Genomic DNA, 23,710 nt, shown 5'->3' on the forward strand with positions numbered 1-23,710 from the left:
ATAATTCAAGAATTTTGGTGATTTTTGTGGAGTGCAAATATATCAGAAAAGACTGGTGTGAATAGATTTTAGTTTGTTTGCTGAGGAACCCAGTCCAGTGTGGCCCGATATCACTGTGCCAAATTGATCGATCATGGTGAGTAATGTCAATACACTACATCATTCAACCAGCTGGTGGCAAGGCACTTCTTAGCTCAAGCATTGAGGTATTGTGACCATCATGTTGGCGTAACTCTACAGTTTCTTTTTGAAAAAATATGGTTTAAAACCTTACAAAATCTTGACAATCCAGAAAGATTCCAGTTTGCAAGTGCCAGTCGACACCAAGTTCCCTGTCCTTGACTAAGGTCGTTGCTAGAATATTAGTAGTCTTCACCTGATGCTGTGTAACCACCAGGTGAGACCAATAATCTGGAAAACCTGACCATGTGGGGTACCACTAAAAAAAATGTCTTTCCAAACATCTGATTCTAATACCATTGCAGAGGAAGAGGAAAACAAAAAGAACAGAAAGTAACTGTGTAGCCTTCTGCAACTCTCTGCACTCCCTGCATCCATCAGTTATTGCCCAGTTCTGCATCTGCCATTTTTGAGGCTGCATCCCCATTGGTGTCAATGCTTTCAAACTTCTAAATCCTAAACTCTAGAATTCTCCCCCTAAATCTATCCACTTACCACTGTCCACCTACACCGAAACACACGCACCCTCAAATAAAAACTGTTTCTTTGACCAACTGGTCAATCATTTGTCCGCATGTGTTCTGTCTTGTGGCTTGTTAAGAGAATTGTACTTTTAGTGCTTCTTTTGATATGTGGCCTTCAGGTGCTTTAATCGATTAAAAGTGATGTGAAATGCAAGTTGTTGTTTTACTGTCACCCATAATGGGATTGATGAAGGGCTACAGTAGAAAGTGTATCCAACTGCCCCAGAAAGTAAATATTTCATTGAAGTGACATTTTAATTCATCTTGACGTGATTTTTAAATTTTGTTTCTGTTTTGCTTTTTAGCCCAAGGTCTCGCTCCAGGTCGTACTCTCCGCAGCATAACCGGGAACGTAACTACCAACGGGAATACCAACCCAGGGAATTTCGAGGCCATCGGGGCTACAGGCGGCCCTTTATCCAGCGCCGAGGGCGAGGCTATTATCCGAGAGGTAACTGGAATAACCGTGGGGGTTATGGCAACTATGGCAGTTACAACCATTATGGCAATTACAGACCCAACTGGCATAACTACCGCTCAACTTACAGCCCACGGCGTGGCCGGTCCCGTTCGCGCTCACCAAAGCGGCGCTCAATATCACCGAGATCGAGGAGTCGCTCCAGATACACAGACAAATCATCATCAAGCCGGTCAGGAAGGTCATCATCTTCCAGGTCTCGCTCCTCGCCTCACCGCAGTCACTCAGCTTCCCCTAAACGAAGGAGCAAGAAGACCAAGTCTTCCCAGAAAGAGGCAGCTGTTTCTAAACCCCCAGTCCAGGAGGGAGAAGACCAACAGAAACGGTCATCTGAGGATGGGCAGGCCGGTAATGGCAGCTCTGAGGCCCCTGCCGGCCTGGCCCCCAAACGCAGTGACTCATGGAAAGGCCTAACTGCTTATGACACCAGCCCTAAACATCCCAGTCCAGCCCCACGTTCTACTGTAGTGTTGAAGACCAGTCCGGCATTGCATTCCAGCCCAAGCCAGCAGAGCCCCTCGTTGGCGGGCACAGCACGCCATGCTTCACCTCACGGGAGTCCTGGGCAGATGAGCCCACAGAGTCGCAGCCCGACCAGACCGAATGCATCTCACCAGAGCCCACCATCACTCAGTTCTACAATTCGCAATGTGTCGCGGCAGGCCCCAGCTAACCACAGCCCACCGGTGGGCCTGGCACAAGGCATTGCACAGAAAGAGGAAATAAGGCCAGGAATGTCTGGCCTGTTTGTGGAACAGACGGCCCCAACTATCTCTTCATATCTAAAGAGGTATGTTCCGAGAAGGTCAGTATTAAATCCTTGATTTCTTTCTCGTTTCTTATGTTTGTTTGGAAGTAAAGAATTGTGTGAAGAGCACTGTTTCAAAAATTGTCAGAAATTCCAGGCTGCTAATGGAATGAAGTAACGGATAATCTGGATATTCCAAAGGTGAGAATTTGAGACTCTTGGGCAGATTCTACACATAATGTATGTGATATATCCTTTCAAATAGTCTGAACAACTCGATAGCCGAGAATTTAATATCTTTTGAATGCCTGAGATATAATATAATATTGGTCAAATTCAACTGGTCATATCAATATTATGTGGCAAATCCTTACAGAAGTATACTTCTGCTTTCACCTGGGGCTTAATCTTCTCAGTACTGACCAAGCTGGTTTGGGAAGAGGTTTTTGTTAATTCCTTTTTTCCTTCAAAGCAATGTACCTTAAATTGAAAATTTCCAAGCATCTAACTGGGATGCCTGACTGTCTGTCTGGGTAAAAGAGTACACTGGAATCAAACTACATTAGTGACCTTAAATAAAACATAGCCTGCATTTTAACGGAATAGCTGGTTATTTGAGTTGCGAGGACATCCGTTAACAGTATGGTACTCTTGGTAACATGAGCTCAAGTCTAACATCCCATCTAAGCTGGTGTGAGTGCGTGCATCTATCAAGTTCAGTCTTTGCCCCAGCAAGAGTGGTTTTGGACACCTACTAAAGTTGCCTCCTGCAGTGATTTGATTGTGTGCTTGTCCCTTATGCTTAAGTCATCAGGTGAACAAAGAATAAGACATGAACATGAAAATCTTTTTATACAGTAAATATGTTGAGCCCATTATGTACATGTTTTCAGTTTGCCTTAGTGCCTCTCCATGATGATGATGCAGCTGGGTTTAGAAATATAAGTAGTAGGAGCAGGAGTAGTCCATTTGATCCATCAATCCTGAACAGAGTAGCTGGATCATGGCTGATCTTCTACCTCAGCACCATTTTCCTGCATTTTCTCCATATCTATTGATGTCTTTAATATGTAGAAATTTATCATTCGATTGAGGATGCCATGGATATTTTGGCTGATGCTTTTTAAGTTTTGTGAAGACCCCTTTTAAAAACAACTGTTTTTATACATGGACCAGCATGTTTGATGAGTCTGATTCTAGAATGCTGTTTCAGTATCTAACCACCGTCAATGTCCATTCCTCCTTGCATGTTTGGTTAGAATTTCCTCCGAGGTGGGGGACTGTCTCAAATGCTCTTGCTCTGCTGCAAATATACGGTGTTTAATGGAGGACATTGCCCTTAGCTTTACTTCCTTATTTCCCTCGGTGAAAACGTGTTAGGGAATTTTTCAGCTGTTAGGCCATTGGGATTGATCTATGGAGAGATCTTCGTAACGTTATCCAATAAATGCATAAAGGATCTACTGCTAATTTACTGTGTCATAAGACCAGTGTTGTTGAGCATCAAGTAGAACTCAGGATGACACATGCTTCACCTCAGCACCTCATTGAACCCAAAGTTGGAATTCTTAAAATTGTACATAGATCATGTAACTCATTGACTCAAAACGGTGTGCAAATCTCATGATCTCAAAACTGTGAAACTCTTAATAGTCAGTCTTTTCTCTTTGCTGTTATTCCTTCTTCCTTTTTAAAATCAAAGTTTTTGTGTCCTAATCTCTATATTTTCATTGCTGTTTCAACCCTTGATGTCTTGCCATTTGGATTATGGCCTTTCACCTAAGTTTCTTGATGGAAAGCACCTGAGTGGACTTCTCATGAGAGTCCTAGCTTCATCCTTGGGTAGAAACAAGACCTTTTGAGATGGACCCCTTGCCTTAGGATCTTATTCGTTTAAGCACGATCCCCTGATTATGTAATGCGTTGCATTTCTTTTTTGTGTGTGTTTCTGTCTTTTTTTTTGTTGAACCGCAGGTATACAGAGGAACAGAAAGCTAAAGTGTTAATGCAGGATAGGGTGAATGGAAGAGAAAAGGATGTGAAAGGAACAGATTTAGAAAAAGAGAAAGGGAGAGACCAGGCCAGTGCTTACAATAGGCTTTCTGCTTGCAGTGTGGTGAAAACGGAGTTCCATGTGAAAAATGTTCCAGAGAAAGGCAGCCGTAGCAGCCAATCCCCAAAACGGTTCAAGGGTGGAGTTGCCGAGGAGTTTGAAAAAATCTCAAAAGCAGAGATGCGCCACAAATTTGACTATGATGAAGAGGAGGTCGAGGAACATGACAAGGACTACCCAGCCAAGAACCAAAAGGAATATGGGTATGAGGATGAGCTCAAGTACAGGAGCAAATTAATTGCAAGTAAAACGCAGGAGCGATATGATGAGGAGGATGAGGAGGAGGAGGAAGATGATGACAATGATAGACCACGCAAACGGGAAGAGATAAATTTCTTTAAGCACATCGCCATCTCCAAGGAGAAGTTTAGAGAAGTGGAGGAGGTGGAGGAGGAGGAATTAATGCCTGAGAAATTCAAAAAAGAGGAGCGATTTCTATCAAAGAAAGCTGACGGGAGCAGATATCGGGAGGTGTCACCTGCAAAAACATTAAAGTATAAGGGAGGCCGAGCAGAAAGTCCTCCTCCCCCAAGGAAAAGCTCCGATAGCAAAGAGCAGGAAGGTGTGGCTGCTCAAGAGGAAAGCACCCCTGTGCTTAAACCAACTCATCGTCCAACAGAGGTGACACTGAAAATGGATTCGTTGCAGTTTGGCGATGACTCTCTTGGGTAAGAATTGGATTGAATGCTGTAAGTTTATTTTGTCAAGTTAATGTTTGTTCCGACCATGACTGATGCTTTTGCAAAATCAGACAGTTTCACCTCTTTCTATGCTACCAGAACAGTGAAAGACTTTTATATAAAAAGAGAGGCATTCTGAACCCTGGAAGGGCTGAGGCTATTTATTGTCAACTAACGAGTTGTTCAGCTACATGTCCCAATTGATTTTACAGAGCATGGAAACATTTCACCCCTCCCAAGGGAGAAAAGGAGCCTTTCCAAATCATTTTAATTATGTAACCCAAACATAGGAGCAGCTTGATGTTCAAAAATGTGCCCTTCAGCTGACAAGGCACATGGCAGTGGTCCAGTCAGTACAGTCCCATTGAGTTATTATTCCTCTTTGCTGCTAAGCAGTTAATATCAGTACTTTGAATTAGCAACTCATTGGATACCACTTCAAGTAACCATTTATGAAGACTAAACTTTGTCATTGCCACATGATGATTTGCAAGGATGATAAATCCCACCCCCCCCACCCCCTCAGGGAATTATCGTTGGAAACTCAGCCTACCGCAGTCTGGTGTAGCAACATTGTGGCTGTCTGCAGATTAACATCATTCCCATAAAGTAGAATTCTATATTTAGAGTTGAGATTGAACACTGAGATTTTGTGAGAACTGAGACTATGATCTTGAAGCCACTCTGTAATCAGTAGTTGATTATTGTGTAATTTAGACCTTTAAATGTAAATGGTAAATGATAATGTATTGCACTTAGCACATGGGTCCTTACTGTGTTCATATTTCCATCACTTTTGAATTTACTTGCCATCTTTTACTCAAGTGCAGTGATGAATAACGCCTTACAGTACGTAGCTACTAACTGCATTTCATGTTATCATAATAGCGAGTATTTCTTTCCTCTGTGAAGCATGTTCACAAATGCACTTTTCTGCGAAGTTTACTGAGCACTTTTTAAGAGTTCTTTTTCTCCTCAGCAAAATTGACTTAAAATTGGAAGATATATGTTTTACCTAAATGTGACAACCAGTGTGCTTGTGTTAGAGTCATTGCTGCATGATGCGAAGTGAAATCCCACGAAAGTCGAGATGATGTGAAAAGTGAGGCATTAGCAATACTGAAGACCATGCTGCATTGATAGGCTTGGAGCGTTGCCTTGCAATGGCCTTTCATAACAAGGAGCTCTTCATGTTATCTTTCCAGCTCTGCCAACATTCTGACCCATGAGCGACGCCTCTGTCGCGACCTTGTTCACAAACCCAAAAAAGATCAGGAGTTTCGTTCTATCTTCCAGCATATTCAGATGGCACAGTCTCGACGTAGTCCTTCTGAGCTGTTTGCTCAGCACATTGTGACTCTGGTTCACCACGTGAAAGGTACGCTAGTAACAGTTAATGCTTGGTTAAGTTTTTACATCTTGTTCCTGTGGCTGAAGTATGTGTTGCAGTTGTGCATTTTTATGTGCTTCAGTTTGTAGGTATTCTAACATCTGTAAAAGTCACTCTTGGAATGAATTCTCATCTTTTATGTTGAATACTGGTGAAAGAAAGTAATTCATAGTTTTTCTTGGACCTTCATTATCAAGTCAGTTTTGTATTGATCCCATGATAGAATTTAGATGGAAACATTTTGCCAAGATGTGTTTGGCAGCATTTAATGCACCAATGTTATTTGACTCAACTGTTCTGTGTAGTCATGGTTTCCACAATGTCACCAGTCCTAGTATCAAGATGTTTCTTAATTCCTTGTTAGTTTTATTAGTAACTATCTCATTCTTATTGCCCCGAGAACCCAAATGGAATAAGGCCCCTTCCTATCCACTTGCATTATACAAATTCTAATGAATTGAACTACTCACTGTCTATGAAACAAATTGTTCTAATAATTCCTGTTTCTTAAGTCAGTGAATCTGTGTGCCCTCTCCCCTTTGTCTAATTTCTCTTCCAACTTTAATGCATTCGGTATTCTCCAGTTAATTGGTCAATAAATGAACGCAATCAATTTAGTACCAAATACAAGCAAGAATGATGTAAACATTCATCAAGTTGTGCAGTGTTTATAACTAAAAGTAAATATTGGGAATTTCAAATATAGCTATCCATTTGAACTGTCCTGTGCTTGAATTGAGCATTTTCCTTCTTGCTAGGTGTTCCCAATGGTTTCTGTGTTTGTTTCAGATATCTACCATCTGCAGTGTGTTTTGAGTATTTTTTGCCTTCAAAGCATACTAACAGTCTGCAGAAATCTGATTATATCAGTTAAATTGCCTCTTAATTTTTTTTGCTGATGTTTGTATATAGATGTGACCAAAGCCAATGAAGTGATATGTGACATAAGCTTACCCCAACAAGTGATATTTTTCAGGAGCTTAATTCACATCGGAACTTTGCAGGTTATACCCTGATTGCGGGTTTACAAGGAATTTAAAATAAGATACGGGTAACTTCACGATGATTGTCTGCTGACTGAGTCACTTGACCGCTATAATTAGTGAAGCTAAACTGTCAGTAATGGTGATAACTACCAAATAATTAAATTTTTAAAGGAACTTCATCGTCAAAATTGCCTGAGTGAAGTTGATACATTCTCACAGATGGGTTCCATGTTAAAAATGCAATATTTGTTGGCTTACTGGTCCTGAACGTTGACTTTTAATCACTATCTATGTGATGGTCCCATCTCTGAACCTTAATGGCAATGTTGACAGGTGCTGTTGTATTCTGCTCTCTGGCCGTCTGACAATTCCACCGTCAGCCATGCTGTGCACTGTCCAGGTCCTGTAACCGAAAGTAGTTGAAAGCTGGTAGAGATTTGGGCCTATCAAACTGAACAAATACGTTGTGAAAAGGAAATAAAAAGTGATAGTGAGCAAACTTTTGTTTTCCAAAAACAAAGCAAATCAGGACTGGATGAAACTGAAGAAGAGGTGGGGGTGGACAAGATGGAGCAGGGGAAATGATACATGCTCCTTCTTTTAATGCCAGTCTTGTGGAGGGCAGCAGATGATTGACCAGTTGCTGTATGCATTTAACTAGCATTGTTTAAAAATTTCATGATTTTCCTGTTCACACTTCATGCAAGTGTAAAACAGTTTGTTTTTAAGCTGTTGGGTTGATCTGTTGCACATACATTGGGAGTGAATGCAGGGCTGCACAAGAAAATTGTTGATGGTTGCACTCACACACCTTGTAAAGATGGTGGTGAGGAGCTTCTCTCAGAGCTTGATTGGTAAACCAAGCCTCAGTTAGAGATAAATCCATGTCTCCTGTGCTATTTCAGCATCTTTGAAATTATGTATTCAGCTATTCCCAAAAGTTGTCAGAGTTGAAGTACAACCAGATGTTGCTTTGCTTCTCTCCTCTGGGTTATATTCACAGTGCCTAATTTTTAATCATTGGAGTCTTTTTCCGTAAAACATGATTCCTCACTAGTCAGTCTGTCTTCTCTGGCACCAACAGAACATTACTTCAAGTCTGCAGGAGTCACATTAAATGAACGCTTTACGATGTACCAAAGGAGAACCGCCGAGCAAGAAGTGCCCAGACAGAAGAGCCCAGAGATTCATAGGTACCTGGTTTGGATTTTTATTTGACAAAGGGGTTAATAAACTTGAGTGATATAATGCCAGGGCTATATACGCACAGGTTCATAAGTTCAAATCCTGATTTCAATACTTGTTGATTAATTTGATCACCTAGCACATGGTGCAGTGAAGCTCCAATCTGCTGTCTGGCTCTTGGATTTTGACCTTTTCTATTTTTTTCCTCCTCACTGCAGCATGTCTCTGGAGCAAGGCAGTGAAATTTCCCTTGTTTCTGTTGATGCTGCTCTGTAGTCAGTTGCTGAAGTACAGTTAGTACTAGAATCATTGTAAATTCTCCTCTATACCCACACATCACTATTGCCAGAGCAATCTGAGGCACTTTACTTCCCTTTTTTTTTACTGAGCTCTGATCTTGAATCAGAATTACCTTCTGGCACTTAGCTTTGGGGGTAGCACTCTTGCCTCCAGGTTAGGAGCCTTTGGGTTCAGTCCCACAATTTTAGGCGCAAAATCTTAAGTTTGTAGTACTTCGGGACTTCTGTACACTCCAAGGGCTCAACTTTGAACTAGGACGTTACACTGAGACCCCTACCCTCTTTAGCCGGTTGTGAAAGATCCTGTAATTCTTCATGAAGGACGTTTTGAAGAACGTTTTGTAGATGTGCTTCTGTCTTAATGTTGATCCCTCAACCAAAATCTTGAAAATGATGCAAATGTTTTATCACATTTGTTTACGGGAGCTTGCTTCACATAAATGAGCTGATGTGTTCCGTTGCATTGCAACCACTTCAGAAGTATTTTATTGCCTGTGATGTGTTTTAAAGTGCCATGGTCACCAAGCTGTAAATTCCACCATTTTCTCGCTGCATTTCCAATTTCAACCGGATTGTCTTATGGGTTAGCACAGAGAACGATCCACAGGATCTGCTGGTTAGTTAGGCAGAAGTATTTGTAGTTTAAGAGAACATGTTTATCTGCTTTACCCACAGTACAAGTTTGAAAGGTTTAAGTAGAAGATGGGTAACATTTTGTTTACTACTTAAAAGACAGCTTCTGGATTATTGTTTTACTTGACAAGGTATTATAATTTGCTTTGGCTAACTTAAAACAAGATGGGAAAGTGAGTAGCACAGTCAGTTTGTCCTTTCATTCCTGGAACTAGGTTTGAATTCAACCCACAATGATGAGATTAAAGTTTCTCTCTGTCTGTTGACTTCCAAGGGTTGAGTGTGAAGTGGGTTTTGGACAGTCTGTATCCACTTCCGAATGGACATGAGCTTCCAGCACAAAGATGTCCCTAACTCTGTATTAATTGGAACTAATTTGATGATCTTGCCCAAATGCTGAGAGGACAATGCGTGCGGAATATCTAAATGCCATGCTGATGGTAGCAAGAGCTCGTCAGAGATTTGAAATTTAGGTACATTGTATAAAGAGTGCTTTACTCTGCATCTCGCTGTGCTGCATCTGATATGGGAGACCTCACTGCTGAATACCGAAGTGGCAAAATGTTCTACTATTTTTGGAAGCGGCTCTTATCTCGTTGACCTCAAAATTAATGCAGTCCCCCTCAGACCAGGCCTTTAAAGACACTGCACCCTTAATGTTCTTGGTTCTGATGGTCGTTTCCATTTTTAAGGCGGATTGATATTTCACCCAGTGCTCTAAAGAAACGTATGCATCTCCGTGATGAAATAAAGAGCCAGAAGGAGAGCAGCTACAAGGTAACTTGCTTGTGGACTTACTAATGCTGTGTTTGTGCTTTTATTGCATGAATATTGGGTAATGTCTGTACAATGACAAATGACTCTTTTGTTTTTGTTTGGAGTTTCTCCTATCATAAGTTTGTGTTTTTCTTTTAAGGCCCCCAAAACAATTGTTCTAAAAAACTGAGCTGCAAAAGTGTTTAATTTATTAAGTTAATCCTCACCTCTGTGACGTGCTTAAAAGTATGGCAGATGCTGTCAGAGCCTGTTGAGGTGAGCTTGAGACACTGGGAGACATTTTTGGAAAAAAAACTTTAGGAAAATGCAAACATATATAAAAAAATGCGAGTGGCTGATGCAGGAAAACTTCTTTTCTGACTGAGCTGTAAGTATTTTGGATTTTTTCTGAGGAAAATATTAATTTTAAATATAGTTGCCATTTTTAAGAATTGTGTGTCATTTCTTGTGCTGTGAGGTTACTTATATTTATTTGTATTAACAGGTTGTCTTTGACTTGGGGGTGGGGGGGGGTGGTGATTGTGTTAAAATGAGGAAGTTGAAATATTGTGCTCAGTTTGCTTGGATACCAGATATCTGTTTTGAAAGTGATTTTGAACCTCATTTTGTGCCAGAGCCTGCAGTTGGAGCTAAGAATTCATTTCTAATTTGCAGACCAAAATCTCCAAACAACGTATAGTGGATTGAATCTGAGCAAGAGTGTTAGTGCAGTGATTAGAAAGTGTCCTTCTCCTCTTGCCATACTTGGAGGGAAGGTTTATTTATGCCCTGTGTATAAAATGTTTGGGAGTTTCACCTTCCCTCTTCTGAAATCAGTTCTATGATATCGAATGTGCCAATGACGCCTAACGGTAAATGTCTGTACTGCCGTTAGAGACATTTGTTTTAAGTCAAAAACTGATGAATTGAGCAGTTCTATCTGTTGGACCCTATCTCAGCTGTTTGTGGAGATTGGCAACTCAGATCTGTGACATTAGGTGAACTAAAAATAAATATGTCTAGATTCAACTGAGCGTAATGCTCAATCAAAATTATATTTCATCAGGCCAGTAGGCTTTAGTCACCTCATAATGTATGGCATTGAACTATTTAATCCACCTGCTCTCTGTTAAGCATGCCTGACCCCGTTCTGGTGTTGACTGCATACTATTACCACCGTCTGTGTTCAGAGTTAATGGCAACTTCGGTTTGAGACTCAGTGCAATAACATGTGCAGAGCAAATTTTATTTCCCTGACCTTATGATAATCTGCAGCATATTCAATTCTGCTGAGCATGTCTTGTTCACTCACCGTCTCCTGTCTTGCTGACTTGTACTGATTGTGCCTTCATTTTGAGAGCCACCCTTCAATTCAGTATTCTCTGTTGCATCCCCGAAAAATCCTGCTGTAATACTGGCCAATCAATATTTGCGATTTTAATTGTTCCACCATTGACTCCCTTGCTTTCAAGTGTTTTGACCTTAACCCCTGAATTCGCTTTCTGAACTGATGTCTCTCTCCCCTTGGCAACACCACCACCACGAACGTGCACAGACACACACAGCTCTTTCAGGATGCACCTTAGAACCTACCTGATGAATCGAGGTTTTGATTGCCTATCCTAATATCTCCTCATGTCAGTCAGTGTCAGAAATGTTTCTTTTTATTGAACATGCTCTTGTTAAGCGACCTGAGCTGTTTTGCTATGTTATAGTTACTGTGTACAAATGAGTTGTTCATTCTTCCCTCCTATTTACTTAACTCTTCCCTACTCCTCTTCATCTGCTCCAAGTGCTGCAATTCTAGAACATCCAGAAAAATTTGGAATGTTCTGGGGCAGTGATTTGACGAGTAATTTTTTTTCATTTTGAAGCCTGATCTGGTGTCCTGTATATATTTGAGTAATCTGTTAATGCTCATATAATTCAGGCACACACTGATGCCCCTTTGGTGAGGTAACAGCCTGTTAGCACTCGTGAACTAACCCCAGTATCTTCAGGAGGGGAAGGGGGAAAATATGGCTTTTTTAAAATAGTGTTATGACATTTAGCCTGGATACAGTGTTAGGTGGAGCATACAAACTTAAAGTCTGCCCAGAAGTAATTTTCCAGATGTGTTGCACTTAATTCTTTGTTTGGAAACTTCTCTGACAGACACAGTTGCATTGGTCATTTGTGTTAGAGCATTGCCTTGGTGGATGTAAGTTGTTATACTCTCACAATAGGAGTCTTTGTTAGAGGTCCAAGGCCTTGTGTTTTAAGCATTTGGACTCTCAGCTGCTTCTAACACTCTGCCAGAAGCTGGCTGCTCTCCAGTTGCAGCGTTGTGCTGGTCAGTGTGCAACTTTCCAATTGCGTCATTTTAGAGCGAGAAAAAATTGCTGGCCTGTTCTCACCAACTGAGATTGACTTTTAAGGGTTATCCAATGAGCTGCTAAAACAAAGAAAGCAAATTGAACCTGATGGGATGTGGTCACCATGCTAAGTGCCCAGGTTCTTTCTATCCAAGGCCAGCATGATCGTTTGTCACTCGCTGTGGTTATGAGGAAAGCTTCACCCATGGTGAAGCATAATTAAAAACCTTCTCAATCCTCTCAATGAGAAATTTCCCCTTCATTCAATATCAGTCTATGTCTTGTTCTCCTAGATTCTCCCGAAAAGGGAAACAACCTTACTATCTACTCTGTCACACCCTCTAAGCATTTTAGATGCTCTTAAACTCTAGGGAATCTAGGCCCATTGTACTCGTTTCTCCTTGTAAATTAATTTCCTCATCCCTCAAATCAATCTGATGAACTTTTGTTGCCAAGTATGGAAACACAAGCAGTCCATAATTCTGCAGGTGTGGTGTAACTGAAGCCTTGTTCACTTACAGCAAGACCTCCTTAGGTTTGCGCTTCAATCCCTTTGCAGTAAAGGCTGAATTGTGTTCTTGATTGCTTGTTTTAACTGCATGTTAACATTTTGTGATTCATATCACTGATTTCACACAAGCTGCATGGAGAAGGCAAGCATTCTGCCTGTTCCATTCCTAGATCTGACATCCACCATAAATGGTAGTGACCAGTATAGTTTTTTTCTGGGGCCCAGGTATGACATTCACCATAAAAATGGGGTATTGCCATAAAGTAGGGGTCACTTAGCCTACAGGCATCCTGTTCTGCCTAGGATTTTTCCGCCTAATCCCTAACCCTTGCCAATTCACTCCCTGCTGAAGTGCAAAGTTACCGAACTGCAGTTTGTGCTTTAGCCCGTCGCTATTGCAAAAGGCAGCAGCCTGAACCAACAATCGGTGACTGTCTAAAGAAATTATATTCTTTATCTTTAATTGTTTCCTTCCTTCTCCCTCCCAAATCCTGTTTACTACCCTCATAAATCACTAATTTTGTCTCCTATTCACTTCCTTGTTTTTAAGTGGTGAATTTGTCTCGCTTCTGTCCTTGTTTCCCAACAATGGTTGATGGGTGTAATGAGCATGTTGGAAAAACACTGCAGTGATTTTAAACTATTAAACTGCTCCAGCTGGCCACCTGAATCCAAGTTGGGGGTGTGAGAACAAGAGATTGAGAGAGGTGAAGACATTCCATTTATGGAGCAGGAAAATCAGGTGGTGGTAATAAGCTGAGGAAATCACAACCTAGACGCAAACTAGAGGATACCCCTTCTCCTAAGGGAAAAGTTGACTTTGGAGCAAAAGAGAACATGTTTCCACTCCCAGATTTAGTGGGAGGAATGTCATAGGCAGGGTGGGTGTGGTTAATCTGGCCATATTCACTCAAATCAGTCTTTGGCTGGCTATCTTGTTCTCGTGTATTAGTTCCTTCATGTCAGTGGGCGTTCAAACTGCCCTGCGTCATCAACAGGTAGTTTTTTTTTCTCTCCTCAGAAATTGTTCTGCTGAGTACGGAGTTGGAGAAGAAGGAAAGGATAATTATGGTGTGTAAATAGTGTTGTTGATTTCAGCCACATGCTTTAAAACAGAATGCTACATTTGTGTTGGGATGCCTGTGTGTAATCTGAGAATTCCACAGGGATGCTGACCAGTGTTAAATCAGCTTGTTCTTCTGGTTGCGTTCAAAGTTAAAGGAATCATTTAGAAGTGGAAGACATATCCTTCAGCAGTATTAAAAGCATTTTCTCAGTTCCAGCTATTGCATTTCAGGTATACTCCAACAGCCCTGAGAGAAAGTAGATTGTACAAATGCTATTATCTTTTTACAAAAGCATGGAAATGTGAAACCACTTTGCTGTCTTTGAGGCGACTCTTTGGGTTCTTTTCCTGCCTCTCGTCAGCCAGACTTCATCTTAAATCTGTTTTCTTGTTTCTTATCCGCAATGCTTTCTAGCAGGGAGGAGGGAAATTAAAGGATGAACCTGATGACCTTCGCCTAGATATTGAGCACCGAAGGAAATATAAAAGCAAGGAAGGAGAGCATAAAAAAGATAGTTCCAAAGATTCAAGAGATTCCAGCCATTCACGTGAACGGTCAAAGGAAAAGTCTGGAAAAATTCCCAAAGCTTACAAGGAGTCTAAAAAGCACAGGTAATGTTCTGTATCCTTTGTCGTGCTGGACTGTCTGCCTCTACTGGTTATCTGAGGATTTTCTTTCTGGTAGATAGTCACCATGGGCCCAGGCAGAATACCAGATTACACTGTCACTGTTTTGTTACCCTCCCTTGTACAATTTCTGATCTGTGTTGAAGGAAACATTCAAAACGTGCTGCAGTATTGATGGTGCACAGTCTGTGTTGGTGGAGAAGGGAGTGGATGTATATGCTGCAGATTAAGCAAACTGCTTTGTCCTGAATGATGATAAACTGCTAGCATGTTGGAGATGCCGTCATCAGCCAAGTGAGCAGCACTCACGATGTGTGTCTTGTAGATGGTGAATGAGCTTTGAAAAGTCAGGCGGTGAGTTACTTAGGGTCATAGAGATTTACAGCATTGCAATATACCCTTTGGTTTAACCCGTCCATGCCAACCAGATATTCCAACCTAATCTAGTCCCATCTGCCAGCACCCGGCCCATATCCCTCCAAACCCTTCCTATTCATATACCCATCCAAATGCCTCTTAAATGTTGCAATTGTACCAGCCTCCACCATTTCGCCTGACAGCTCATTCCATAAACATGCCACCCTCTGTGTGAAAAAGTTGCCCTGTATGTCTCTTTTATATGTTTCCTCTCTCACCCTAAACCCTCTAGTTCTGGACTCCCCAACCCCAGGGAAAAGACTTTGCCTATTTACCCTGTCCATGCCCCTCATAATTTTGTAAACCTCTGTAAGCTCATCCCTCAGCCTCTGACGCTTCAGGGAAAGCAGGCCCCGGTCTGTTCTGCCTCTCCCTTAGCTCATATCTTCCAACCCTGGCAACATCCTTGTAAATCTTTTCTGAACCCTTTCAAGCTTCACAACGTCTTTCCGATAGGACGGAGACCAGAATTGCGCACAATATTCCAACAGTGGCCTAACCAATGTCCTGTACAACTGTAACATCACCTCCCAACTCCTGTATTCAATACTGTGACCAATAAAGGAAAGCATACCAAATGCCGCCTTCTCTGTCCTATCTACCTGTGACTCCACTTTCAAGGAACTATGAACCTGCGCTCGAAGGTCTCTTTGTTCAGCAACACTCCCTAGGACTTTACCATAAAGTGAATAAGTCCTGCTCTGATTTGCTTTCCCAAAATGCAACACCTCGCATTTATCTGAATTAAACTCCATCTGCCACTTCTTAGCCCAATTGGCCCATCTGGTCAAGGTCCTGTTGTAATCTGAGGTAACCCTCTTCGCTGTCCACTACACCTCCAATTTTGGTGTCATCTGCAAAATTACTAACTGTACTTATGCTCGCATCCATATCATTTATGTAAATGTCAAAGGACCCAGCACTGATCCTTGTGGTCACAGGTCTCCAGTCTGAAAAACAACCCTCTAGCACCACCCTGTCTTCTACCTTTGAGCTGGTTCTGTATCCAAATGGTGGCTACTTCCTGTATTCCGTGAGATCCAACCTTGCTAATCAATCTCCCAGGGGGAGCCTTGTTGAATGCCTTACTGAAGTCCTTGATGCTGAATTTCCAGAATATGACCTGTTCTTGCAGCAATAATATTTGTTTTTGGTTTAGTTAAATTTCTGGTGCAACAAGCACACAAACTGTAGGAGAAACTCAGCAAGTCTGTGGCAGCATCTCTGGAGAGGGAAAAGCAGTCAGCCTTTTGAGTCTGTCCTATGTTGTCTTCAGGATTGGTCAGGTGGTACTTGGTCATTTGAGGAGTCTTCATTCTGAAGAAGTCATATCAGACTTGAGTTTCTCTCTCTCCAAAGATGCTGCCAGACCTGCCTAGTTTCTCCAGCCTCGCTGTTTCAGATTTCCAGTATCCACAGTATTTTGCTTCGATATAAATTTCCGGTGAATGTTAGGTCTTCATTGTGTGAAAGGTGGAGGAATTCAGTGATGGTAATCCTGTTCTTGTGTTTTTGTGAATGGTAAGAGATGCTTAAGATTCTTCTGTTGTCGAAAATTGTGCTTGCCTGGTATTATAGTGCACATGTTACCTGCTACTTACCAGCTTGAACCCTGTAAGTTTACAGATCTTGTTGCACACAAGTTGCGAATGACACTGAATACTGTCCAGTCGTCAGTCAGTATCCCCATTTCAGAACTCACGGTGGGAGGATCGGTGAAGAAGCAATGGCAATGGGTTTCACAGCCTAAAAAGTTTCCCTGTTCTTGACCAGAGGAAAATGTTTTAAAGGTAACATGGGAGGTCGGAGTCCCAGGTGGTTACGCTGTTGTGGCATCAGAGTAACTGCTAATCTTGCCACATTGCTGTAGTGATGGCTGAAGCCTTCTGATTCACTGCCACACAGAGGTACACAAGGTGCTCTGTTTGTCTCTTGTGCCAGTCCAAGCCTGTTTTCTGACCCAGTGTTCAGTTCACCCCTCTCAGCACTGATTTGAGGTTCAGTCATGCCTGTGGGAGAGTGGTAATTGGTTGGCAAAACAACATTGTTTACATGCCAAAGGAAGTGAGGATATAACCTGGCAACGATGCAACATGCCAGCTGATACTTGGTCATTTGAGGATGAACAGATTTGGATGTGGTTTTTGAGTTAGCGCCAACCTGTCTCAAACTCATGTGCTGCCACTTGAAGGCCCTGGGTGTCACGCGAATGTGGAGGTGTAGTAAAATGACGTTCTTATTTCTGTGCAATTTTCTTTCGAACAGAAAGCGCAAGAAAACCAGACCAAGAACCAGCTCATCATCCACTTCGTCTTCCTCTTCATCTCCGTCACACGAGGGAAAAGATGAGCAAGAAGAGGGAGTGGGCCGGGAGGAGACCTCGACTGGCTTTAACAAAGCTCGCCTTGGGACGAGAGAGTTCACTGGCCCACCAACACGAGGCAGAGCGCGTGGAATCTTTGTAAGCAGAAAGTGAAAACTGATGTTTTGTGTTGTCATTCCCTCAGATGTTTTGTTTCCTGATTTTCAGTTGATGTTTTATTACATGAAGTTGGGCAGCTTGTTAATTCTAGGAATCTGAGATGATTTGTCTAGATTATATTGATATTGTTTTGGTGCTACGCTTGGTGGGAAAAGTTACTGAACCCAGCACTGGAAATACTTTGAAGGTTACTGAACTGTACTATGTTCATAATGTAGCTTGTGTTTGTTTTTCAGAAGTGGAGTTTTATAGTCCCTTCTGTTTTAGAATGCAGCAGGGACAGATTTCAAATTGGGCAGACATTTCTGGATGGCAACATATGATTCTTGGAAGAGACCATTTTTCTTGATCCTTGGCTCGCTATGGGTCCTGAGTTATAAGGTTTTATTTGGATCTCCTGTATCAAGATTACTATGCTTCCATCCAGAACATTTTGTCAATTGCCCTCTCACCTCACAGCTTTAAACCTCCAACCTACAGCTTGTATAGCATTTGCTCCGAACTAATGTGGAGATCTCGGTTAGAATTACACAGTCTCCAAGGTTTGGAAATGGCACTGAGCAGCTTCAGGGAGAGGATTGGCTAATTCTGAATTTATTGATTTGAGTCTTGGACTCTATCTCTCTCTCTCTCTCTCTCTTTCCTAGTGGAAGGCCAAGCCTGGTGGTAAAGCTTGGTGCTTTTGTCTTTTTCACACTAAAAATATCACAATTGAGATTTTGGTGTATGGGAATGTCTTGCTGGCAGTGAAGGAGCAGTTTTGTGGGGTGGGAGGTTTTTGGCTTGAGGTGTTTTGCCAAGTTAGCATGCAGTGAGCGTCCTGTTCTGTCTCCTTGGCATGCTGAGTAAGCAGACTTTCCATTCTCCTTCATTTGTATTTTGCATCAAGGTCTGAAAATGTAACTCATTAAAAGTTGACTACCTGTCCCAATTACGCCTTCCTTTTTATGCTAATGCAGCAGTTCAGAATAAGAGGAAGAGGATATGGCAGGGGAGCGTTTCCTGGTCCCAGCAATAGCAGTAACCCTGGTAACCCAACTTTCCAAAAGAGGCCCCGCGAAGAGGACTGGGATCCCGAGTACACACCAAAAAGCAAAAAGTACTATCTGGTACGTGTCCACAAGCTCAGGTTGTTTTATCTGTGCTAGAGGAAGAAATGTCAGTGAGCTTCCAAGAGCTATTTTGTAACCAGACCAGGCTCGGCCAAGTTCCCTAATGGCTCAGCAAGTTGATCCAGTGAACAGCCAGGCTGTGCAGAGCAGGCAGGCTCCTGGTCTTTCTAATGAAGGTGATTCTTGACCTCAGCCCAATATGACTTGGCTCTAATTATACAATTATACATCAAGAGCAAAAGGAGCACACCTTAAAATTCAAGCTAGGTCATTAAAAGGTTGTTGTCAGGAAATAATTCTATACGTGCCGGATGATGGAAATCTGGAACCCGTCAAAGATGGTGTTGAGGCTGAGGGATTAGGTAGAAGGGAAATCATTTGGAAGTTTCAAAAATCTGATTAGTAGGCAAGGGTCATGTAAAGGAATAGAACTAAGGTGATAAGTAGAGTTGATCAGCAGCGATTTAATTGAATGCTGAAACAGGCTGGAGGGGAAAGAATGGTCTCCTCTTAATCCTGTTGATTTGTGACTTCAATGTCATGCTAAATCTTGAGGAAGAGGAGTGCGGGCTTTTATGGGAATTGAGAGCTTTTATTTGTTCCTTGGACTTTGCACCAACATCTCACCCAAAGGCACTAGACTCTCAGCCCAGAAAGAATATGGAAACTGAAATTGGTTTAAGGGGCCCGAATGATTTTTTTTTAAAAATCCTGTAAGATGTTTAGGAATGCATATTTTGGGAAGTAGGGAGAGAGAGAGAGAGAGAGAAAGTGTGTGAGAAAAATTATTTGTCCTCCAGCTGTAAGTAATGGGATATGTTCAATGCCCATTGTCTTTCCATCAGAATTTGAGGTGACCCTGCCTGATCTGGAACTGAAGGGGCAGCAGTTTTTCTTTTGGGAATTTGTGGATGTGGACACCAAAAAAAAATTGCTGCCTTTTATTTTGGGGGAACGGCTGATTTCCAGTAGTTTTTGTTCACTATTTTTATGGAAAGTGAATGCAGACTCCAATTCAGGAAACTATCCAGCTACCTCTTAGAAGATCTTATTAGCTACCAATTGTTGGCATCTTTGGGTACATGTTTTGCTAGAATAAAGGAGTTTCATTTATTATAGCACCTTTCGCTGCCTCAGGACTTCTCAAAGTGCTTTATAGGCAATGAAATAGATTGAAATGTACTTCCTGTTGTGCTGTGGGAAATCCAGTCACCAACTTGCACAAAGCAAAATCAAGCCTCTAGCATTGCTCTAAAGACTGTTTTCTTTGTAAATGCTAGTTGAATGGATATTGGTCAGGTCACTGGAGAGCATACACCTGCTTCTGAAGCAGAGCATCGGCTTCCCAGGCAGAATTTTACATCCATCCTAGAGGGTAGATGTAGTCAAGGCCTCCATTTAATGTCTTATCCAAATGATAGCATCTCCTTCAAAAATGCATTGGATGCTAGCCAGTGTTCTGGTCACTGGAGTCGGGCTTGAACCTGAAAAGTTTGAACTTGGAGGTAGAATCTCTACCAAGGCAACCAAGGTTGACCCTTAATTGCTGTCATGCTAACCTTAGACCCAGATTGTATCCCCATCCTCTGAAACACAATGTGTCATTGTGGTGACCCTGGAGAGAGGAGATTGCACAGACTATAATTCCCCACACCAGTCCTGTGGTACTTCTAAAGGTTTAGATTAGACTTACAGTGTGGTAACAGGCCCTTTGGCCCAAGAAGCGCAACCCACCCATACCCCTACATTTACCCCTTACCTAACACTACGGGCAATTTAGCTTGGCCAATTCACCTGACCCGCACATCTTTGGACTGTGGGAGGAAACCGGAACACCCGGAGCAAACCCACGCAGACACGGGGAGAACGTGCAAACTCCACACAGTCAGTCGCCTGAGTCGGGAATTGAACCCGGGTCTACAGGTGCTGTGAGGCAGCAGTGCTAACCACTGTGCCACCGTGCCGCCCACAAATTGGTTTACTTTGAACTGTTCAGAAGATGAGTTTACAGAGTAGATATCTGACTGGACTGGAGCATACGTTTTAATGTAATGTTTCTTTCCTTCTGTTTCTCTGCAGCACGATGATCGTGAGGGAGACGGGGACAACTACTGGGCAAATAAAAGGGGCCGTGGCACCTTCCAGCGAGGAAGGGGTCGCTTCCTATATAAAAAGTCCAATACCAGCCCCAAGTGGACACATGACAAATATCAAGGCAGTGGGCAGGAAGGCGTAGAAGAGGAGGAGGAGGAAGAGGAGGAGGACGGACAAGTTGGCAGCATTGCAACCCAGGAAGAGAAAAAGCTGGGCACTATGGAACAGTAGTGCCAAACGGGACTGGGCCTTCCTCTGCTGTCTTTGCATCAATTTGAGCATAGAGTCTGGTCACTAGGATCAGACTGAGAGAGATTTCTTTGTCCAGATCTCCATAGGGTTTACAACGTAGTAGGTTATTTGTTGTGGTGGGGGTAAAGGCAAAGAACCCTTTGGGATTGAAAGGACCAAAAACACCTGTCTTTAATGCGACTTACAAATATGTATACGCCCCACAGGTGTTGTACCTGTCTTGTAAGATATCCCATTAGCTGACATCGAAAAGCTACAGGTCGTCCTAGGAGTGCAATTCCCCTCACCTGCTCCTCCCCCCCCCCCCCCCCCCCCCAAATATTTTGAAAACTAAATTGTGAATATGTATGATGGTGTGACTTGAGTACTCCCTGATAATTACACTGCAACCTGATTCAGTTTGAAATAGGAAACTGCTCCAAAAATGTGGAACTGACCAAGAAATGAGTGTACTGTAAGTCACACCCCGTACAGTAGAAGGATCCTCTCTCCCAAAACTGAGCCCGGATGTTTCCGCATGCTTCTCTTAACAACCTGGATTTTAAAATGCTTTCACATTTTGAAGCCGGCTTTAGAGCTGAACAAGTTTCCAGGATCCTTAATAATTTCTTGCCCCGAGTTCCTTTTGGGATCTGCCCATCTACATATTTGGTTGCGACGCTTGGCTTGTGCTTTTTCACGAATGTGATTGATGGCAGCAGTTGTTTCTGTATTTTTGTTTTTAAGTTGTTTTCTTTAAAAAAAAAACGCAACTGGCAATGCAGCTCGGGCCTTGTATTGTGTTTATCTGTCGAGTGGAGGGAAAGGTCGTACTTCCCATTAATTCGTCCTAATTTTTCAAGCAAAGAACAGTCCACGTTAACGACTTTACATCCCCCTCTCCCTACCCCTTTCTAATCCCTCCAATGGACCAAACTAAGATCTGTTCAGAGGTTAGACATCTCTGATGGTTCGGGGAATATATTCAGTGATGGAGCTCCTGGATCACAGTTGAGTTGGTTGGTCTCACCATGGCTGACATTTTGGTGCCAGGTCATTGGACTGAGCAGCGAATCAGTCTGCATTTTTGCTCTTGATCACAGTCTTGAAACCTACACTGTAAAGCAAATGTGTTTGCATTTTGGGTGAGAACAGGCTTGACCTTCACCAAGTTAATGGAGGGAAGAGCTTGATGGGTGGAGAGGGGAATTACCAATCGAGAAGGAAACAAAAGGCAGTGTATACGCTGTTTGTACCAAATTTTAAAATCTGCGTCAAACCTCCACTGTTTTCCCCTCTTATAGGCCACTGTTGGCAAAGACAATTGCATGAGAGGAGAGGCTAGACAAGGAATAGAAAGATGAGGTTCGCATTGCTGGAGAGTTTAACTGGCCTCGGAATGCCCTTCAAACTTTGGCAAAATAAAACTCTCAAAGAGATGGAATGTAAAGTAATTCCATGAAACACGTATCAGTATCATTTATCCTTGCTTGCTCATTCATGTGGCAAAAAGTGAGTATCAAAGTGAGTGCAGTCTTGAATAACAAGAAACATTTGCAACAGTAATGCCCTTACTTAATTTCGACAAATTGGAATTTTGTTACTGTGCATGTGGACAAAGCAAGGCCACTATGTAGACACAAACTGCAGCGGTTTTTACCCTTTGGAGCTTTGCAGTTCAGGTTGACCCCATCTACCTTTGGCAGATGCCCTTCTTTATATGTTGTCATTTGACTCTCAAATAATCCTCTTAAAACCTGCAGTCCTAGAAAGCACAAGAGCCCCAATCTAAAGCCAGAACATTAAAGTTATACCCCTTCCCTACTGGCCTTAATTCTCTCACCTGCCATGTGAACCACTCTGTTGAATGATGTCTCTGTAAAAGCTGTCAGTAGCATGACTAGGAGAATAGTCAATTGCAAACAAGGAAAGGGGAAGGAGTGCAAATATCAAAACAGGATTGTAAATTCTTTGAGTTTTATTATTGTGAATTTCTTTGCATTGTCTGAATTCAAATGTTACATTGCTTATTGCTTTAGGTCTTGGGATTAATGTTAAAAAAAGATATTGGATAAACATTAAAATACATTTTATATTGACAATCACATATCTCACTTCTTCTCCATGCCTAGCCTCCCCTATTCCTCTCACCGCATCTTGCTTGATCTCTTTAATTTGTATCTTTTTAATGTGTATTAAAAAGTTGAAAATAAGTGGCACGTGCTCTTGACTGCAATAACTATTGAATTTTTTTATACATGTAGAAGTAAGTGGATTTGAGGGGAGGGGAACACATTGAGGAGAGTATAATGGTTGCACTATTTTTGTAAAATTTTGCTGAACTGCCTTATCACTTAAAATTGTTAAAATCCATTCTTGTCCAGAATTTAATTGATTTGTATTTCTCCAATTATTTGTGTTCCATTCGTTACCATGGTTTCTTCTCTCAAATATCATTCTTCTGTATTAACTCTGTTCTGCCCCCCCTCAAACTGTAGTCTTGCTGAGGTTCGAAGCATTGTGTTCAATTTTTAATTAAATTTCTGTGCCAGCGTCAATAGTTGTGAATTTCCATTATTGGGTCTGCTTTGTCTCAATTCTCATTCATAGTGGGGCATAAAAAAATGTTAATGTATCGTTATTGGCCAGGCACAGTAATTGCCCAACCTTATTTGCCTGTTCAGAGGTGGTAGTGTGCTGCCGCGTTGAACCATATTTGGTATAGGTAGACCCCAAAAACATTAAGGAGAGACTAGAAAGGCTGCGATAGGCTTGGGACCTTTTTCACTGAAGTGTAGGAGATTGAGAGGTGACCTTATGGAAGTTTAAAAAATAAAGAGAGTA

At 42.0% G+C, this 23,710-nt stretch overlaps 1 protein-coding gene across 7 annotated transcripts in view; it reads left to right on the forward strand.

Annotated features, from left to right (window-relative positions):
- LOC132830115 (thyroid hormone receptor-associated protein 3-like) overlaps positions 1 to 23,424 on the forward strand; it is a 108,983-nt gene extending 85,559 nt beyond the window's left edge. For 4 of the 7 annotated variants that reach the window (XM_060847602.1, XM_060847603.1, XM_060847604.1 and 1 more), the window contains 9 exons: positions 1,010 to 1,987; positions 4,043 to 4,711; positions 5,929 to 6,101; positions 8,184 to 8,292; positions 9,909 to 9,993; positions 14,319 to 14,515; positions 17,213 to 17,408; positions 18,389 to 18,538; positions 20,621 to 23,424. In XM_060847602.1, coding sequence (XP_060703585.1) covers positions 1,010 to 1,987; positions 4,043 to 4,711; positions 5,929 to 6,101; positions 8,184 to 8,292; positions 9,909 to 9,993; positions 14,319 to 14,515; positions 17,213 to 17,408; positions 18,389 to 18,538; positions 20,621 to 20,866 — 2,803 coding nt within the window. In that variant the 3' untranslated portion in view covers positions 20,867 to 23,424. The remainder of the gene's footprint in view (positions 1 to 1,009; positions 1,988 to 4,042; positions 4,712 to 5,928; positions 6,102 to 8,183; positions 8,293 to 9,908; positions 9,994 to 14,318; positions 14,516 to 17,212; positions 17,409 to 18,388; positions 18,539 to 20,620) is intronic. The other 3 variants (XM_060847605.1, XM_060847606.1, XM_060847608.1) reach the window with 3 other exon arrangements.
- Positions 23,425 to 23,710: the final 286 nt, after the last annotated feature.

This window comes from Hemiscyllium ocellatum, chromosome 30 (assembly GCF_020745735.1).
Source record: "Hemiscyllium ocellatum isolate sHemOce1 chromosome 30, sHemOce1.pat.X.cur, whole genome shotgun sequence".
NCBI lineage: Eukaryota > Metazoa > Chordata > Chondrichthyes > Orectolobiformes > Hemiscylliidae > Hemiscyllium > Hemiscyllium ocellatum.